A 17198-nucleotide genomic window follows, 5' to 3' on the forward strand; every position below is an offset into this window, starting at 1 on the left:
TGTTTCCAGCTTGACACTCGGGCTGTTCTGTGCATGTGATTTTACTTCTAGAAGTTCTGCTGGTGTGCGCGCACATGTGTGTTTATGTGCGCACAAGTGTGTGTGTGTGTGTGTGTGTGTGTGTGTGTGTGTGTGTGTGTGTGTGTGTATTCACTCGAGTTTTGGTTTGTTACCATCACTTTATTTGGTTTTTCTTGGTAGGACCTTTGTCTTTTTCTTTTAGTTTTTAGTTCTTCCTTTTAAATCTTCAACATTTTTGAATATGTTTCATTCCTGAAATGAGAATTTCTATTTTCTGACATTTATGGGAGATGGGTTCATTCTTTATTGTGAACTTTGCCCATAGTCACTTGTGTGTTTTAGTTTTTATGTGTGTATGTGTGTGGTTTTATATGGTGTTTGTTTGTCTTTTCTTTCTTTATTTTAGACAGGATCTCTAGTAACTCAGGGTGGCCTCAAACACATTATGTAGCTTTTGTTGACCTTAAACTTCTGATCCTCTTGCTTCCAACTTCCAAGTAACTATAGGTCTGTGCCACCATGTTTGGTGTATACAGTGCCAGGGTGGATCAAATTCAGGTGTTTTAGTTGGTGTTCTATTGCTGTGAAGAGACACCATAACCACAGCAACTCTTATAAAAGAAACATTTAGTTGGGGCTGGCTTACAGTTTCAGAGATTTAGTCCATCATCATCATGGTGGCAAGCAGACCCTTTATCCAGATCCACAGACAGCAAGAGAGACACTGGGCCTAGCTTTGGCTTTTGAAATCTCAAAGCCCAGTGACATACTTCCTCCAACAAGGCCATATGTATTCTAACAAGGTCACATCTCCTAATCTTCCTCAAGTAGTGCAACCCTCTAGTGACTAAGCATTCACATATCTGAGCCTATAGGGGCCATTCTCATTCACCAGACGAGCACTCTATTTTCAAAGGAATCTTAACTATGGGAACCTTGAGTGATGGAAGTGCTAAGCCATTTTCTCCATGCAGGTGCTATGAGATGCATGGGGCTGTGTAGGGATCAAGCCTAGGCAGGAAGCTGTGTCTGTTTTTCTAGGCATGAATTCTCCTTACCTCCTTTACACCTCTTTGTTTCTAGCTCTTGGGAATTTTCATAATTTATTTTGTGGGCTTTAGTTTTATTTTTAAAATAGATTTTTTTACTTTAAAGTGTGACTGTGGGTCTTTATGCCCGCCCCAGTTCCCACGGAGACTATTTTTAAGCTTTTGGTCTTATAGCTAGACATTGTTTTTCACTTGTTCATAATTCAGTTATCCCATTTATACTAATTTAAGTAACCACATGGCTGGTTACCTCTCCTTCCTTCTGGCCTGCTTCTTCCTCTGTGTCTGGCTGATTGAATCTCCTGCACTGGCTTCTTCCCAGAATTCCTCCCTCTGTCTGGAAGTCCCACCTTACTATTCTGCCTTTTGCTATAAAGCAGAGTTTTTATTTTAACCAATCAGAAGGTGCCTTAGGCAGACAAGGACAGAGACACATCTTTACACAGTGTACAGAAACATCACTCCAACAAGATAACTTTAGATTTATAGAGAAATCTTAGAGATGGTGCTATTCTTGGACCCCTCACCTCAGTCCCCTAATGTTTCATAATGGTCATGGCTTAGCTTTCTACTGTACTGTGAAATTTCAGGCTTGATTCAGTTTTCCAGCTTTCCCATTGATAATTTTTTTCTAGTCCAGGACCTTACCTTGTATCCTGAGGTACCACTGCTTTGTGGTGAAGACTAGCTGTGTCCTGAATATCGTAACAGTCCCCTTGGGGGCTTATTTAGTATTTGTCTGTTGCTCAGGCAGGTGGATATCACAAGGCATTTGACCCAGGTCACAGAAACCCATCTACAGCTACTATCTTGCACATATGTCCACCCAACCTGGGATTCTGCCCCCACCGTGCTCACTGCTTACTGTGCTCTTGCTGGTTTTCTGTGTGCAATCTTAGGTTCAGAAAGCATGTCCAGAACAAGTTCTGGTCCTCCCCCACCCACTGGTGTACATCTCTGGGAGCCTCTGCTGCCATCAACTCAGCATAACGGGCAACAGGTACTCAGGCTGTGGCAGCTCTCAGAATCTGTTCTTCTAGGGTGCCTAGCAGCCTCCCACTGCATTGTGGGCAGAGGGGCCACCTGTCTCTGCACCCCAGGAGCAGCAATCTGACCACATGCTCCAGCCTTAGTCTGACCTTACTTTCTCAGCCCAACTGCCCATGTTAGGTCCTGGTGTGTTTTTGTGATGTTCAGAAACCTACTCTGTTACCTGGTGATACCTTTGCAGTAGGCAGGCTGAGGACCCTTCATTGGCAGTGCACAGGTGCTTTGGTTGGCTGAACCAGCATAAATTAAAAGTGGTAGTCCAGGTGTCATAGTGCACACACCTTTCATCTCAGTACTTGGGAGGCAGGGCAGGAGGCTCTCTATGAGTTCAAGGTCAGCCTGGTCTACATAATGAGTTCCAGGCCATCAAGGGGTACATAGTGAGATGCAAACACTGTAACTCCTGCTCTGGGGAACCCCTACACCGACTTCTGGTCTCTAGAAACCTGCACTCACATGCACATTTTCACACACACACAGATAAATAATTGTGTGAGCATAAGTATGTATACAGCTTTGGTTCTCAGTCCTTCCTTCAGCTCTAGGTCACTCGTCCACTGGCACTTTGCATGCCAGTAAACAACTAGCTTGGTGGGCTGAGTGTGTTAGTGTTGTTCAGTGTATATGCAAGAGGCCTTGGGCTTTTTCCTGGCACACACAGAGAAAGAAAAAAGAAAACTAGCTTCTTGATTTCCTTTTGCATTGAAGTCCATGTATACATTGATGTACTAGGGTCACATTTTTTTTTAACAATATCAAATGTGTTTAGAAAATACTTATTTTTTTTATGTGTATGACTGCTTTGCCTGCGTGTGTGTGTGTGTGTGTGTGTGTGTGTGTGTGTGTGTGTGTGTGCGTGCGTGCGTGCCTGGTAACCTCAGAGCCCAGAAGAGGGCATCAGATCTCTTAAGACTAGAATTACAGATAGTTTTAAGCTGCTCTGTGGATGCTGGGAATTGAACCTGGGTCCTCTACAGGAGCAGCAAGTAGTCATAATCAGTGAGGCATCTCGCTAGCCTAGCCCTGTTTACCTTTTTCCCCTTAGACAGGGTTTTACTGTGTAGCCAATGCTGTCCTGGAACTTCATATGTAGCCCAGAGTGGCCTCAAACTCATAGTGATCCATCTGTGACCCACCTGTCTCTTCTGTCTCTCAGGTGACAGGACAAAAGGCCACACCATTACTCCCAGCAGCTTTTTCCCCCACAAGTTATCACTATATAACCCAGACTGGTTTTTGAACTCACAATTCTCTTGTTTGTCTTTCCCAAATGCAATACCATCACGATGCCTGGCTTCCCAACCCACATTTATTCTCTCCCTCTTTTTTGTTTTTGTTTTTTGTTTGTTTGTTTGTTTGTTTTTTAAGACAGGTTTCTCATGACAGCTTACAACTGCCTTTTGTAACTCCAGTTCCAGGTGATCTAACCCCTAATACAGTCATGTGCAGCCAAAACAACAATGCTCATAAAATAAAAATAAATCATAGAAAAATAATTAAGTGATAAATTTTTGTGTGTATTATATATACTATACCATGTGTGTACAAGAGCCCACAAAAATCAAAAGAAGGTGCTGCTTCCTCTGGAACTGAAGTTGCAAATGGTTACGGTCCATCTGTGGGTGGCAGGACTCAAAGTTGAGTATTCTATAAGTAGCAAATGGATTTTATCACTGAGCCATTTCTTCAGCCCCAACCCAACCCGTCCAGTTTATTTTTGAGGTTGGCCTGGAATTCAGTCTTGTTTAACCTCTTCAGTACTCGATCAAAAACCTAGTCAACATTATTATTATTATTATTATTATTATTATTATTATTATTATTATTATTATTTAGGTGGTATATAAAAGCAAAAATTGATTATTTATAGGCTGGAGATGGCTCAGAGGATCAGGGTTTGATTCCTAGCACCCACATAGTGGTTCACAACCATCTGTAATCTGGTACCAGGGCATCTGACACCCTCCTGGCGTCCATTGGCACCAGGTACACACACATACACACACAATTAAATACTTATGAATAAAATAATATTTTAGTACAGGTATACATTGTATGGTGTCCACTTTTTTGTTTTTTGTTTTGGTTCAGTGTCTTACTGTGTATGTATGTATCCCAGGCTGAATTTGAAATTCTGCCTCAGATTTCTTTCTTACTTTTCTTTTTTGTTTAATTATTTGTTTGTTTATTTATTTATTATATATAAGTACACTGCAGCTGTCTTCAGACACATTGGAGAGGACATCAGATTCCATTACAGATGGTTGTGAGCCACCATGTGGTTGCTGGGAGTTGAACTCAGGACCTCTGGAAGAGCAGTCAGTGCTCTTAACCATTGAGCCATCTCTCCAGCCCCTGCCTCATTTCTAAGTGTAAGGATTATAGCTGTGTGCTGTCACTGTGCCTGACAATGTCACCCTCTGTCTTAAAGATAATTGTAGCGGGATTAAGGTACCAAAAAAAAAAGAGTTGTAATTCTGCTTTTGTTGTTTTGTTTTTCTCTTTTTGGTTTTTCAAGACAGGGTTTTTCTGTGTAGTCCTGGTTGTCCTAGAACTCACTCTGTAGACCAGGCTGGCATAGAACTTGAAGATCTGCCTGCCTCTGGCTCCCAAGTGCTAGAATTAAAGGCATGTACTACCAGTGCACTGTGTAACTCTACTTTTTTATGTTTCTACACACTTAAGGAATTCTTTCTTTTATTGTATTTATTTATGATGCTAGGGATCAAGCGTAGGGTCTTGTATGTGATAGACAAATTCTCTACTATTAAATTACAGTCCCATCCAAGAGGTCTTTCCTTGAAAAACTTGCACTTGGGCCAGAAAAGCCAGTAAAAAAGCTTAATTGGCACTAAGGATGATTGAGACCCTGGAACTGGAGAGATGTCTCCTTGGTTTAGAGTGCTTGTTGGTCTTTCAGAGGATCTGTGTTCAATCTCAGCACCCAGATGGTGGCTCACAACCTCTAGTTAGACACCCTCTTTTGACCTCTTTGTGTACCAGGCACACACATGGTGTACATACATACAAGCAAAACATTTACACACATAAATAAATCAAAATTAAAATTATGCATAGAGATTGGGACCATTAAAAACAAGCAAGTACTTTCTAAGATGTTAGGGCATCTAAAAAATTGTCCAGAACAAGACCTGTAATAGACTCCACTATGGACAATTATATATTCACTTGAAGGACTTCACAGGCTCCCTACTTGCAGGGGGTGGTCCAAGATATCTTTCGAAGATTATTATCTTGTCTAAATTGTCCTCTTTTGATCCTGTCTTATTTATTTCTATATATGCCCTTTGCATCTGGTGACCTGTAGGTGACCTATCTCTTTTTATTGAAGGCCATTGGCATACAGTTTAGATTCTGAGAGAGAAACAGGCTTCTGAAGGTACCTGCCAAGAGCTCTCAAGTCACCCTGCGGCTCAGTTTGTAGTGAGGGTGAAAGAAATACCTCTGCTTGTTCTGTCACTGCTTATGTGCCCACATCTTTGCAGTTTCTCCGGATTTGTGCGGACCTCTTCCGTCTAGTTCCCTTCCTGGTGTTTGTGGTGGTGCCCTTCATGGAATTTCTGCTACCTGTAGTTGTGAAACTCTTCCCCAACATGCTGCCCTCCACATTTGAGACCCAGTCTATCAAGGTAAGGCACTGGGACTTCGAGTTCACTTGAATGAGTCTAGTCTGAGGACTGGAGAGATGGCAACACAAGTAAAGAAAGAGCTTGCACAAAAGCACAAGCTCTTGAACTTAAATCTCTGCAACCATGTAAAAACCAAGTGGGGTAGTTCATCAGTAACCTTAGTGTTTCTGTGGCAAAATATAAGGTGGAAACAGTACAATTCCCAAAGGATGATATGCCAGCTAGTCACAAACAACAAAGAAGAAACCCTGTCTCAAACAGGTAAGGACCAAGGTATCCTCTGATCACACCAGTGTCCACACTCATCTAAGTACACACACACACACACACACACACACACACACACATAGACACACACACACACAAATAGAAAAATTTTATCCAGACCTCCACACACTGTTTCATGTGTGTCAACTGGTTCTTTTGTGAAACACCAGCTGAGTCAAGTGATTATATCAGAACAAATGAGCCCAGAGGCCCCAAAGCCTCACTGTCTGGCCCCTTATGAAGCAAGTTTACCAACTTCTGCTATTGAGGTAGAGTAGGAATTCACAGACTCTTTTTTTCAACCATGAAATAGAGTTTAAGTTTATCATACTTAGATTTTGTTCTTTGAAGGGTATGGGGATGTGGGAGACTTGTCTTGCAGTGGGCAGTCCGAGCAGGCTTTGAGACTACAGGTAGTGGTGGAGTACAGAGGTCAGAATAGGGCTGGAGTATAACCTTCACTTTGCTCTCCTAGGAGGAAAGGCTGAAGAAGGAGCTCAGGGTGAAGCTGGAGCTAGCCAAGTTTCTCCAGGACACCATAGAGGAAATGGCCCTGAAGAACAAGGCAGCCAAAGGGAATGCCACCAAAGATTTCTCTGCATTTTTCCAGAAGGTGCAGTACCTCCCCCCATCAGAGGATGATTCAAATGCCAACCACCAAGAAGCATTTCTTCCTCTTCCTTCCTCCTTTCTTTCTCTTCTCCCTCCTCCTCCTTTCCCTCCTTCTTTTCCTCTTCCTTCTCCTCCTCAGCAGATTTAAGCTCCAAGAACAGAGTTTAAGCTAACTTCCTACTCCCTATGGTCAGTCCCTCTCAGGGGAGCTGTAGGTATATACAAATGTGGCCTCTTCCTACCAATGAGAAACAGGTATGGCATGAGAGCTCCGGGCGCTGCCCCAAAGCCCTGATGGAAAAACAACAGAACTAATCCCACTGGGAGACAGCAGCCTGGATGGCGTTGAGGTATTGATCCTCTATATAGTAGTGCCAGCCCAGGCCTCCGCTGCCTGAGGTCTGAGAGTCCGGTGAGAGGTAGGTGATATGCATCCACTCTCGGTTCCTTCCAGCTGGACCAGAAGTTAACTGTGGAAACAGGAGAATGCATAGTTTGAACCTACTGAATAATACTTGGGATTACTTCTGCAGATCCGGGAGACAGGGGAGAGACCCAGCAACGAGGAAATCATGCGTTTTTCCAAATTATTTGAGGATGAACTGACCCTGGATAACCTCACGAGGCCTCAACTGGTAGCACTGTGCAAGCTGCTGGAGCTTCAGTCCATAGGCACTAACAACTTCCTGCGCTTCCAGCTCACCATGCGGCTGAGGTCTATAAAGGCTGATGACAAGGTGAGTTGTGCTAAAGGTCACCTATTTTAGGGTACTGTTCTGACCACTGTTGTCTTGGTGTCTAGCCTATGTGTCTTGGTTACCTATTCTGTCTACAATGCTCTGTCTTTTCGTTTTTCTCTTACACTTTCTTGTCATTCCTTTTTCTTACATAGCTCAGGCTGGCCTAGAACTCACTAAATGACCCAGGCTAGCCTCATGTTTGTGGCAATCCTTCTGCCCCACGCTCTTGAGTGCTGGGATTACAAGCATAAACCACCAGCCCATAGTTTTGTTTTGTTTTTCATCTATGTGTACCCTGTGTGTGCCTGATGCCCCAGAGATCAGAAGAGGGCATGGGATCGGAAACTAGAGTGATGGGACTCTGACCTGTTGAGACACCTTTCCAGCCCCACTTTGTTTTCTTTTTTACATTTTTTTCTTTTTCCATTTCTCATGTGTGTGTGTGGAATTTATGTGTGTATGTATGTTTGCATGTGTCTGGGAAGGGTGACTGTTTGAGTGGGTTCACATGCATCTAGAAGCCCAAGGAAAATGTTGGGAATCATCCTTGATTGTTCTCCATCTTGCTCAATACAGCAGAGTCTTCTAGTCAAACCCATAATTCACCACCATGTTTAATTTCCAAGCCTTTGTGCTTTGAAGAGTCCTGTCTTTTAAGGCTGGTATCAAGTAACCCAGGCTAACTGCGAGTTCATGCTGTAGTCAAGATTAGCATTTAACTCTTTAAAACATTTTTTAAATGTTTATTTATTTATGTATCTATGTATATGCACACAGGCAATGGGCATCACACATTGTATGTGTGGAGTCAGCTCTATTTGCATGAGTCTGTTTTTAGTTCTATCATGTTGGCCTCAGGGGTCACACTTATGTCACTAAGCTTGGTGGGGAGTGCTATTCTGCTACCCTGGCCTTCAGCTCTTGTCTCCACCTCGTAAATACTAGGAGCTAGGACAGACAGCAGGCATGTCCCAGCACACTTAGTCCCAGCACTTTTTCTTTCCTTTTTATTTTGGACAGAGTCTCAGTTACCAGCCCAGCCTTGAACTTTTAATCTTTCTGCCTCTGCCTCCCAAATTATGGGATTCATTGGTAGACTATCAGACCTGGTTTCTCTGCCTTCATTCCTTTTTAATTTCTCTTCCCTCCTGTTTATCCATTTTTTTAAAGACAGACAAAGACTCTCTACTTAGCTCTGACTGTACTGGAACTCACTTTGTATACCAGGCTGACTTCAAAACTCACTATGTAGACCAGGCTGGCCTTTAAGTCACAGAGATCTACATGCCTCTCCCTGTCAGGTGCTAAGATTAAAGGCACACATATATCACCATACCTGGCCCTTATTTTTCTTTCCCAAACATATTAACCATAGTTCACATTCAGCATCAGAGGTCAGGGTATTTGGGAATCTTTGTCTTTGCTGTCCTTCTTGGTTTTTTTGAAATACAGAAACTGAGTAAGCCCAAGGGTTAGCTACATCCACTCTTGCCAGGATGGCCTTATGCTGGGAAGGTGTCAGGGAGCTAGCAAGGAGCGAGATGGCAAAGAGCTGACTTCTGTCCTCAGCAGGTAGTCAGGGTCACTAGGGACAAGTGTCAGATGGGGGCAGCAGAGACACTGAGATGTCACTGGGTGCTATGTGGGAAGCAGTAACAATAGCAAGGACCTTGTGCCCTGGTAGCCAGGGTGTCTGAAGAAGTCGGGACAGGGGGTGCAGACAACCCTGTAGTTGTGCTAGACTTGTGTTTACCTTTGAGAGTCAGCCAGTGCAAAACAGGAAGTTTGTGTCCTCCCTTGTTTTAAAATCCATCCCTTAATTTGTGGGTAGGACCAAGTAGCACCGTGGAGAGACACCTCTGTGACTTGTAGCAGCTAGGCCGCATGGAACCTCGACGAGCAATGGGATGTAGAGCACAAGGAACTGGTGCTGTGCCTCTGCTCTCTGTGGAGAAACAGCCAGGGGATGGTTTTGACTGTAGGATGTGAAATAGATCAAGGTTTGTGTTTGGTTGAGAAAAACCAGATAATAGAGCAACTATGGCTATTAGCTGCAAAATCATAACTGAAGCATCTGTAAAAGTGGTACCCACCCCAGTATCTGTAAAAGTGGTACCCACCCCACCCCAGCAGTGTCAGAGGAACAATGAGACTGAAAGTAGAATTCTATCCAAATTCTTATGCTGTGTGCCCAAGTGTCTAGGTCTGATTGAAAAAGCACCTGTCAGGGCAGAAAGATGACTCCACGTTTAAGACAGTTGCTGTCTTTACAGTGAATGTGGGTTTGATTCCCAGCACTCACATGGTGGGGTCACAACAATCTGTAGCTCCAGTTTCAGGACATTTTCTTTTCTGTCTTCTTTTCTTTTTGTTTGGTTTAGTTTGGTTTGTTTGTTTGTTTGTTTTCTTCTTCTTTTTCTTCTTCTTCTTCTTTTTTGGTTTATTTTTGACAGGCTTTCTCTGTGTAGCCAGATTAGCCTCAAACATAGAGATTCACCTGCCTCTGCCTGTGGGGATTAAAGGCATGGGCCACCAGCTTTGGGTACTAGGCACACATGGGGTACACATACATATGCAGGCAGACACACATACACATAAAATAAATAACTTTTAAAATTGAAAAGGAAGAAAGGGAGGAAGAAAAATAAATCACTTGTCATACTAAGAGCCAGGAGGAGGTCCATAGATAGAGAAAGGCAATTAGCAGAGAGATGCCGGTACTGAGAGAAAGACAGATGGGGGAAACTGAAGAGGTTTTGTTCTTTGTTTTGAGGTAGTCTTGCTTTGCTGTTCAAGCCAACATCAAACTGTTTCCTTAGATTTCTATAACTGCAGGCACATACCACTGCCCAGCTTCTGATAGAAACCTTGAAGCAGCCATTATATAGATGTTTAAATACACTTTACAACTGAACTAAGTGAACATCTCCCCGAGTGCACAGGGATTGAAAGAGCCACACAGGAGGCCTGGCGGTAGGGTGCGGCAGCAGCAGAGGGTGGAGCAGTGGACAGGAGCTGCCTCTGACAGGACAGGCAGGAACAGTGAACAGCACTACAGTCTGTTCACAGCACAGTGTCCAGTGTTTATGTTAAAAGGACCCAGAGGAATGGAGAAACAGGGTTGCCAGGACCACAAGAACCTGGAAGAACAAATAGCCTTAAACTCCCCAAATTCATTTATAATTCATAATGTCACAAATGCGTTTTGTGACAAAGGCAGAGTAAGCTGGGTGGTGGTGATGCATGCCTTTTATCCCAATGCTCGGGAGGCAGCAGGTGGAGCTCTGAGTTTGAGGCCAGCCTGGTCTGCAAAGTGAGTTCCAAGACAGCAAGGACTACCTAAAAACTCCGTCTCGAAAAAAAAAAGAAAAAGAAGGCAGAAGCAGGCAGATCTCTGAGTTTAAGGCCAGCCTGATCTACAGAGTGAGTTTCAGGATAGCCAGGACTATACAGAGAAACCCAGTCTCAAGTAAAGTCAGGGATTGAAATGTGACAATATCATTAGAACACTTCTGGCTGATTAGGGGCATCAGGTTCCTTGGGACAAGTTTGATCTTCACTATCAGAATATCTAATTTCTTGTTTCTCCTTTGCACACCACTACTTAACAAATCATGACTAATAACAACCCCTCATCTCTTGGGGCCCTAACATTTATACACCCTCTGGAAAGTCCTCAGAATTCCAAATGTCAAACAATCGTAGAAACTCTCTGCAGCTGGCAAAATCACATCCCTGCTAGAGCACAAAGGCAAATCATACTCAGCAGCTCTGGCCAATCTGAAGCAGCCACATACCTCACACCTGAGATTAAAATAAAACCGTATTCTTATAATATTTCTGTGGGTTTTGTTTGTTTGTTTGTTTGTTTTTTAAGAAACCAAAATTTCAGAATTGTCACTACACTAAACATTCTGTGGCAGGTCATGACAAGGCAGTGCTGGGCTGATTCTGCTGACAGGACAGAGTTCTAGCACTACTTCTAGGAAGAAGTAGTCCTCCCTGGCATCTTCTCTAGGCGGTGCATACTTGGAGATAGCCTTTTTGACATCCTGGGATTAAGTCTAGTCATTGTGCACTTTCTAGGTCCTTTCCTTTCTGGATGGTTCAAGTCACTTGAGACTCAGAGCCTGCTCTGGTGGCACTATTTTGTTGTCATCTTCTTATTCTTATTCTCATTCCTCCTCTTCTTCCTCCTCCTCCTCTTCCTCCTCCCTTCTACCTCCTTCCTTCTCCTCTTTCTTCTTCTTGTGTCAGGGATAGACCTTTAAGTCTGAAGGCAGTGAGCTATACCTCAACTTAATACCTCAGCAAAACATATCAGGAAAATGGCTGCTTCTACTACTTCTCCTTTCTCCCCTTCTTCCTCCTCTTCTTCAACCTCCTCCTCCTTCGTTTTTAAAGTTGTATGTATATGAGTGTTTTGCCTACATGTGCACCACATGAGTGCCTGGTACCCATGGAGGTCAGAAGAGGACCACCTGGAGCTATAGTTACAGATGGTTGTGAGTGCTAAGAACCAAATCCAGGGCCTTTGCAAGAGCGACAAGTGCTCTTGACTAATGAGCCATCACTCCAGCCCCAGGAAAATGGTTTCTAATTCAATACTTTTCTCCCAGTTGTGTTAACATCAATGTCATAGATCTGGGATGATATTGAAAAGCAATAATTGGCTTACTCTTTTTCCAGCTGATTTCTGAGGAAGGGGTAGACAGTCTGACTGTGAAGGAATTGCAGGCAGCATGTCGAGCACGAGGCATGCGAGCACTTGGTGTCACAGAAGACCGTCTGAAGGGCCAGCTGAAACAGGTATGCGGGTGGCCTCAATGGCTGGTTGGGGCAGGTTCATAGCTTTTTTCTTTCTGGGGATTGTCTACCTTTGCTCCAGACCAGCACAGGTTTGGGTTTGGGTTTTGTTTGTTTTGTTTTGTTTTTAAATTGTGTCGGTTTGGGATGGTCTCAAACTAGAAAAGCCTCTGAAGTTGGGAATGGCCCAAGCAAATGCATACCTGGACAAATGCCCAGAATTCCATCCTCAACACAGCATAGGACTATGCACATGCACACAAACCTGAATGTAGTGGCACATTCTGAGACAGAAGGATCAGAGTTAGAGGCCAGCTATAGAGTAGGACCCTGTCTCAGAACAGTGAAAGATGGATGAGTTGATAGATGACCTGCTTAACATGCACAGGCCCTGGATTGATCTCTGGTGCCATGTTAGCATGGTTGTACACGTCTGTAACCCAAGATGTGAAGGCAGGATAATCAAAAGCAAAAAAACAAGATTTTGCTCTGTTTTGTTTTTTTCTTTTGTTTTTGTTTTTTTTGAGAAAGGGCTTTTCTTTGTACCCTGGCTGTCCTGTGACTTGCTCTGTAAACCAGGCTGGGCTTAAACTCAGGCGTTTACCTATCTCTGACTCTTGAATACTGGAATTAAAGGGTACACCACCACCACCCAACATCAATCAGAAATGTAAGACTAAAATTCACATTTCAGACCACATTGCACCACCTTCTCAGTTATCCTGTGCCTGGTCTTCTCTGAGTAGGTGCTGGCATGTGACACTGTACTCTGCCCCTCGCAGCTCTGTGGCATAGGTGGCCTTTACCGCCTGCCGTCTTCCACATGAGAAGGCTTAATGGATGTGAGCTGTGAGTCTGATCTTCCTCCTAAATGAGCTTTCTCCTTAGTGCCCTTGGCAGTTGTTCTTCAGCCGCCGTCCCGTGTGCTGTCTACACATGTAAGATTAGTGGATACTACTGTCCCGTGTGCTGTCCACACATGTAAGATGAGTGGATACTACTGTCCCGTGTGCTGTCCACACATATAAGAAGAGTGGATACCACTGTCCCGTGTGCTGTCCACACATGTAAGAAGAGTGGATACCTCTGTCCCGTGTGCTGTCCACACATGTAAGATGAGTGGATACCACTGTCCCGTGTGCTGTCCACACATGTAAGATGAGTGGATACCACTGTCCCGTGTGCTGTCCACACATGTAAGATGAGTGGATACCACTGTCCCGTGTGCTGTCCACACATGTAAGATGAGTGGATACCACTGTCCCGTGTGCTGTCCACACATGTAAGAAGAGTGGATACCACTGTCCCGTGTACTGTCCATTTAACATATTTCTGCAGTCTTTTCTTATCCTCTGTCTTTCAAAGACTTCTTCACCACATGGATTCTCAGCACACACCAACAAGGCTGTGCTTATTGGGGAATTGGGGATCCAAGGTTGTGGTCTGAGCCTTCCTTCTGCTACTCCTCAGCCTTTTCACACACCCTTAGAGTTTCTTCCTTTCCTTCTTTCTTTCTTTCTTTCTTTCTTTTCTCAAGACGAGATTTCTCTGTGTAGACATGACTGTCCTGGAACTCCCACCTGTAGATTAGGCTGGACTCCAACTCAAAGATCCACCTGCCTCTGCCTCCTGAGTGCTAGGGTTAAAAAAGTGTCATCACACTTGGTTCTTTTTTACTTTTTTTATTTTTAATATCAAAAGTTCAAAAATGCTTTATTCTCAGACATGGTTTTTGTTTGCTTGTTTGTTTGTTTTTATTCTTTAATCTTTCTTTACAGTCTAATCTTCTTCTCCCTCCCAGTCTGCCCTGACCACTCCCCATCCCATACCTACCCCACCCCTACCCCCAGGCCTCCCTACTCCCTGGGGCCTCAAGCCTCTCAAGGGTTAAGTGCATCTTCTCCATTTATTACTATTTTTACATGTATGACTGTTTTGTCTGCATCTATGATTATGCATCACATACATTTCCATGCCCTTGGAAAGTAAGGGAAGGTGTTGGGGCCCCTGCAACTCGAGTTACAGTCAATTATAACCATCCATGTGGGTGCAGGAGACAGAACCGAGGTCCTCTACCAGGACAAGTGCTCTTAACAGCTGAGCTGTTTCTCTGGCCACTCTTCTCATTTGTTGCTCTGTGTGTGAACAAGATCACAACACTTTCTGTCCCCTTGAGAGGTTGTCGTGGTGTCAGTGAAGTGCCCAGATAGACATGAGTTCATGCAGACCTGCACGTAAGAGTCAGCTCACTCTATGTTCTTGGGTGAGAGTCAGAGGAGAATTGCAGAAATCTGTTCACTCATGCCACCTGTGGGATCTACAGGTCAATCTCCAGTTATAAAGTCTATAAACAAGTGTATCAATCCAGGTGTGGATCTGCCTTTAAGCCCAGCACTTAGGAGGCAGAGGCAGGCTGGGCTCTCAGTTAAAGGCAAGCCTATTCTACAGAGTGAGTTCCAGGGCTACACAGAGAATCCCTGCCGTGTTGTAGGGGTGAGAGGTCTCTACTTACTAGACCACCTTACTGGCCTTCAGTTTGTTCTTACATAGTGTTGGAGGTGCAGCCAAAGGCTGTACATAGCTGGGGAAACACTTGCCATTGAGCTACAGCCTCAGCCCTCTAAAAATTCTTTCTTTTTTGTATGAAACCAGATCTCACTATGTAGCCGTGGCTGTCCTAGGACTTGCTATGTGGACTAGACCGGTCTTGAATTCACAGAGACTCATTCACTTCTGCCCCTGCCCCCTAAAGTGCTGAAATCAAAGGTGTCAGCCACCACATCCAGCCTGCCCTCCAAAATTTAAAAAGAAAGCAGGAACATTTTTTAAGGCAAGATCTCAAACTATATGGCCCAGGCTAGCCTCAAATTTCTAGGTTTCCCTCTGCTTCAGCGTTTCTAAAATTATTTTTATTTATATCTAAACACATGGTCTATAAGATAGCTCCATGAGTAAAGATGCTTGCCTCCACATTTGACAACCTGAGTTCGATTCCAGAACCCATGTAATAGAAGGGAAGGAGGACTCCCAAATGTCATTCTCTGAGTTCATGTGCTTCTGTGGCATGTGCTGCCACCCCCTTCCAAATAAATAGACGTAAAGTAAGTGAATAAAGATGTAAAGTTACAGACAGTAATAGGTACCATGTAATATATCATACCCTAGCCTTTTTAAGTGCCTAGGCTACCATAGATTGTATGGTCCTCCTGCCTCCGCTAGGGCTGGGATTACAGGTAAGCACCACCATCCCTGTGCCAGCATGTTTTTAAGCTCACAGCACACTGACCATTCTCAAGGTACCTGGAGCTGATGATCAGTTCAGCTTACTGAAGGGTATGCATGTGTATATCTTATATATATATGGTATATTTTTAATATTTATTTTATTTGTATGGGTATTTGAATGAATGTTTGTGTACCTCATGCATACAAGTGCCAGTGGAGACCAGAAGAGGGTGTCAGGTCCCCCAACTAAACCAGAGCCACAGAATGAAACCTTGGGGTGGGTAGTCCATCACCTTGCAGGAGAGGCACTGGGGCTGTGGGTCAAGCAAGGACAGCATGCCCAGTGACTGTGCTTTGTTTCCAGTGGCTGGACTTGCACCTGCATCACGAGATCCCCACATCATTGCTCATACTGTCCCGGGCCATGTACCTCCCAGACACCCTCTCTCCTGCTGACCAGCTAAAGTCCACCTTGCAGACCCTTCCAGAAATTGTGGTATGTATTGTCAGAAGACCCATTGAAGATCTATTGGTTTGGGATGGGACCCTTACCTCCACAGCTGTGGGAGCTCTTCCAAGAGACCTTGGTCTTTCTGTCCTTTCCATCAGCTTCCTGCCTTGTCTCCCTGTCCAGCCTCCTGTATAACACAGTCTCGGGCACAGCAGTGCCAAGGTGGCAAATCTGAATTGATGGATTATTTTTTCTTATTCTTTAACTCAAACATCCTCGATGGATGCTATCTTAGTCAGGGTTTCTCTTCCTGCACAAACATCATGACCAAGAAGCAAGTTGGGGAGGAAAGGGTTTATTCAGCTTACACTTCCACATTGCTGTTCATCACCAAACAGCAGTTTTTGTGTTTGGGCCCTCCCCCCTTGATCACTAGTTGAGAAAATGCCTTACAGCTGGATCTCATGGAGGCATTTTCTCAACTGAGGCTCCTTTCTTTGTGATAACTCCAGCTTGTGTCAAGTTGACACAAAACCAGCCAGTACAGATGGGGAACCTTACCCTTAGAAGTCTTAGAACCTCTAAACACAGGAGTCAGCATGCTGTTGTGTACTCTGTTGTTTTGTATGAAGCCTGGGTGGTAACATTGCTCAGAGAGAGGTAAGGGCACTACTCTGGCACCTCAGGCTCACTGCAGTTACCTTCTTTATTCTTCTTTCCTCTGAAGGCAAAGGAGGCTCAGGTAAAAGTAGCAGAGGTCGAGGGTGAACAGGTAGACAACAAGGCGAAGCTGGAGGCCACACTGCAGGAAGAGGCTGCCATCCAGCAAGAACACCTGGAAGAACTAAAGAGAGCTGCTGAAACCGTGGTGAGCAGCCTGCACTGACTGACAGACACTGTGGGACCCAAAGCTGTCCCAGGCCAAGTTTCTTAGAGCCTGTCTTATAGCTGTGTGTGGCTCTCAGGCCTATCCTGTCTTTCTCTGTAGGGGTCAATATGGTTCAAGGACACAGGAATGCTTGACTGTAGAACTACAGTTCCCAGGGACAGTGCAATAGAAGACATGATGTGACATCTATCTCTCTGGTCCCCATTGGCATAGGAGGGGCCAACTTAGCAACCAAGCAGGAGTCACCAAGAGACCCACCTTCTCAGGGTTGTTTCCTACCAGTTGCTGACTCCCCATAACTGTGCTCACCTCTTGGCTTCCATGGTCTCAGAAGCTGCAGGAAGCTGTAATGTTAATAGAGCTTGGAGTTGCCCATGTTATTCATGTGTATCCTTCAACTAGTCTCAGTCCCAGAGATGGAGCAGCATACTCTGACTG

At 44.3% G+C, this 17198-nt stretch overlaps 1 protein-coding gene across 2 annotated transcripts in view; it reads left to right on the plus strand.

Annotated features, from left to right (window-relative positions):
• The window catches only part of LETM1 (leucine zipper and EF-hand containing transmembrane protein 1), a 39637-nt gene that overhangs the window by 14204 nt on the left and 8235 nt on the right, over window positions 1-17198 (plus strand). Inside the window, exons 4-9 of one of the 2 annotated variants that reach the window (XM_080928600.1) lie at window positions 5627-5770; window positions 6513-6650; window positions 7183-7386; window positions 12079-12198; window positions 15785-15916; window positions 16599-16739. In XM_080928600.1, coding sequence (XP_080784726.1) covers window positions 5627-5770; window positions 6513-6650; window positions 7183-7386; window positions 12079-12198; window positions 15785-15916; window positions 16599-16739 — 879 coding nt within the window. The remainder of the gene's footprint in view (window positions 1-5626; window positions 5771-6512; window positions 6651-7182; window positions 7387-12078; window positions 12199-15784; window positions 15917-16598; window positions 16740-17198) is intronic. The other variant, XM_080928601.1, reaches the window with a different exon arrangement.

This window comes from Micromys minutus (genome assembly GCF_963924665.1).
Source record: "Micromys minutus genome assembly, chromosome: 1".
In the NCBI taxonomy this organism is placed as follows: Eukaryota; Metazoa; Chordata; class Mammalia; order Rodentia; family Muridae; genus Micromys; species Micromys minutus.